This window comes from Lactuca saligna, chromosome 4 (assembly GCF_052625555.1).
Source record: "Lactuca saligna cultivar CGN05327 chromosome 4, ASM5262555v1, whole genome shotgun sequence".
In the NCBI taxonomy this organism is placed as follows: domain Eukaryota; kingdom Viridiplantae; phylum Streptophyta; class Magnoliopsida; order Asterales; family Asteraceae; genus Lactuca; species Lactuca saligna.
The window spans coordinates 138869439-138871278 of NC_136420.1; the positions used below are offsets into that span (position 1 = coordinate 138869439).

The window sequence follows — 1840 nt, forward strand, 5'->3', positions numbered from 1 at the left end:
TCAAGATTGATTTTGTGAAAACAATAAAAAGGAATTATTCCTTTTATATCGGTGATTTTCCATGCGATGACATTCTTCCTTTTCTTCAAAACTTTAACTCATTTTTATTTTTCGGTTTGGGTAAGATCAGATGCAATAATAACAAGTTTTTTTCCCCTTCTTCCAGGAATGAGTATTCCCAGTGTTTTGGCAATGTTTTTAGCTCTAGTTTTTTGTTTTTTACACTAAAAACATCAAGTTCTGGAAACAAACTCGTCGAGTTAGGCCAAAATTTTCATCAGATCGTGATTTTTTGTCATAATTCGTTGAGTTATTGCTTGAAACTTGTCGAGTTTTCTATTCAGTGCTTCTGATTAGTTCTTCGTATTCTGATTCTTCAAGTAATCTTTCGAGCTCCTTCAGGTCTCTCTCAGCATCAAAGTCATCTTCTGGAGTGAAGATATGTTCACTTGATTTGTTTTCTTGCCACTCTTCCAATAACTCTTCCAAGATATCAACCGAAAAAACCGCATCATCACTAAACTTTGAATGTTTCATGGCTTTATCCACTCCAAAGGTAACCAAGTCTTCTCCCACCCGAAGGGTAAGCTTGGATTCCCGTATGTCAACTATCGCACTAGTGGTGTTCAAAAATGGTCTTCCAAGAATTATTGGCACTTGATGATCCTCCTCCATATCTAGTACAATGAAATCCACCGGGAATACAAACTTATCGACTTTTACCAATAAATCTTCACATATGCCTCTCGGGAATGTCACCATCTTGTTTGCTAAGTGGATCACCATTCGGATTGGTCTTGTCCCTGGAAGGTTTAGCTTCTTAAAGAAAGAATAAGGCATGAGGTTTACACTTGCCCCAGAATCGGCTAATGCGTAGCTAGTGGCTAAATTTTGAATTGGCAAGGTATTGTCAAGCTACCTGGGTCACCCATCTTCTTTGGCAATTTGTTCAACATTGCAGCTGAACAATTCTCATTTTGAACCACTTTGGATGCTTCCTCCATCTTCCTCCTATTTGTGAGAAGTTCCTTTAAGAACTTGGTATATTTGGGCATTTGTACGGTCGCTTCGATGAAAGGAATATTGATTTGTAAGGCATTTTTGTGCTCCATGAACTTTTGGTAGTCTTCATTCTGCTTCTATTGTCGAGCTCGGCTAGGAAATGGCAACGGTGGTTGGTATGGCTTGGTTGGCGTCTGATTTTTCTCATCAGGTAAGGAACTCGTTGAGTTTTTGTCAGGAACTTGACGAGTTTTCTCCACTGTATGTGATTCTGGATTTTCATAGTCTTTTTCTTGTACCTCCTTAGGATCTTCATTTGGGATTGGAGTTAGGGTTGTGACTATCTTCCCACTCCTTGTTGTCACTATATTAATATGTGCTCCCTTAAGATTTTTCTCGGTATCGCTTGGAAGTCCGCCTGGTGTTCTTTCGTTGAATTGCTTGGCAAGTTGCCTAAGTTGTTTTTCAATATTTAGTATTGAAGCTTGTTGATTCCGGAGTAAAGATTGTTGATCCATCATCATTGCTTGGTGCTACTTCATCATCTTTTGTTGATCTCTAATGTCCGCATCGACATCGTCATGCCTTTTTTCGGAAGCACTAGCAAATCGGGCTAACATAGCTTCGAGATCCGGTTTTTTCTCTTGTACTGGTTCCTCTTTTTGATAAAACCTGCAGGCCTTTTGCCTATATTTCTCCACATTTTCCTTCTTGTACTCATTTTAGGGAAGACACTCCTTTGGTTTTCGCCAATCATCATCCAATCTATCTCCACTAGAATAACAAACTTGGGCCTTTCAGTTTTCGTTCTCATCAAGATCATAATCTTTAGTAAGAT

The 1840-nt window shown here is 38.9% G+C and overlaps 1 protein-coding gene across 1 annotated transcript; it reads right to left on the reverse strand.

The window, feature by feature from the left end:
• Positions 1-336: 336 nt before the first annotated feature.
• LOC145040203 (uncharacterized) lies at positions 337-1055 on the reverse strand. Its single transcript, XM_078988162.1, has 2 exons — positions 920-1055; positions 337-803 (listed from the first exon to the last, which is right to left on the reverse strand). The coding sequence occupies exons 1-2, from the start codon at positions 1053-1055 to the stop codon at positions 337-339; spliced, it is 603 nt and encodes a 200-aa protein (XP_078844288.1).
• Between the last annotated feature and the right edge of the window lie 785 nt (positions 1056-1840).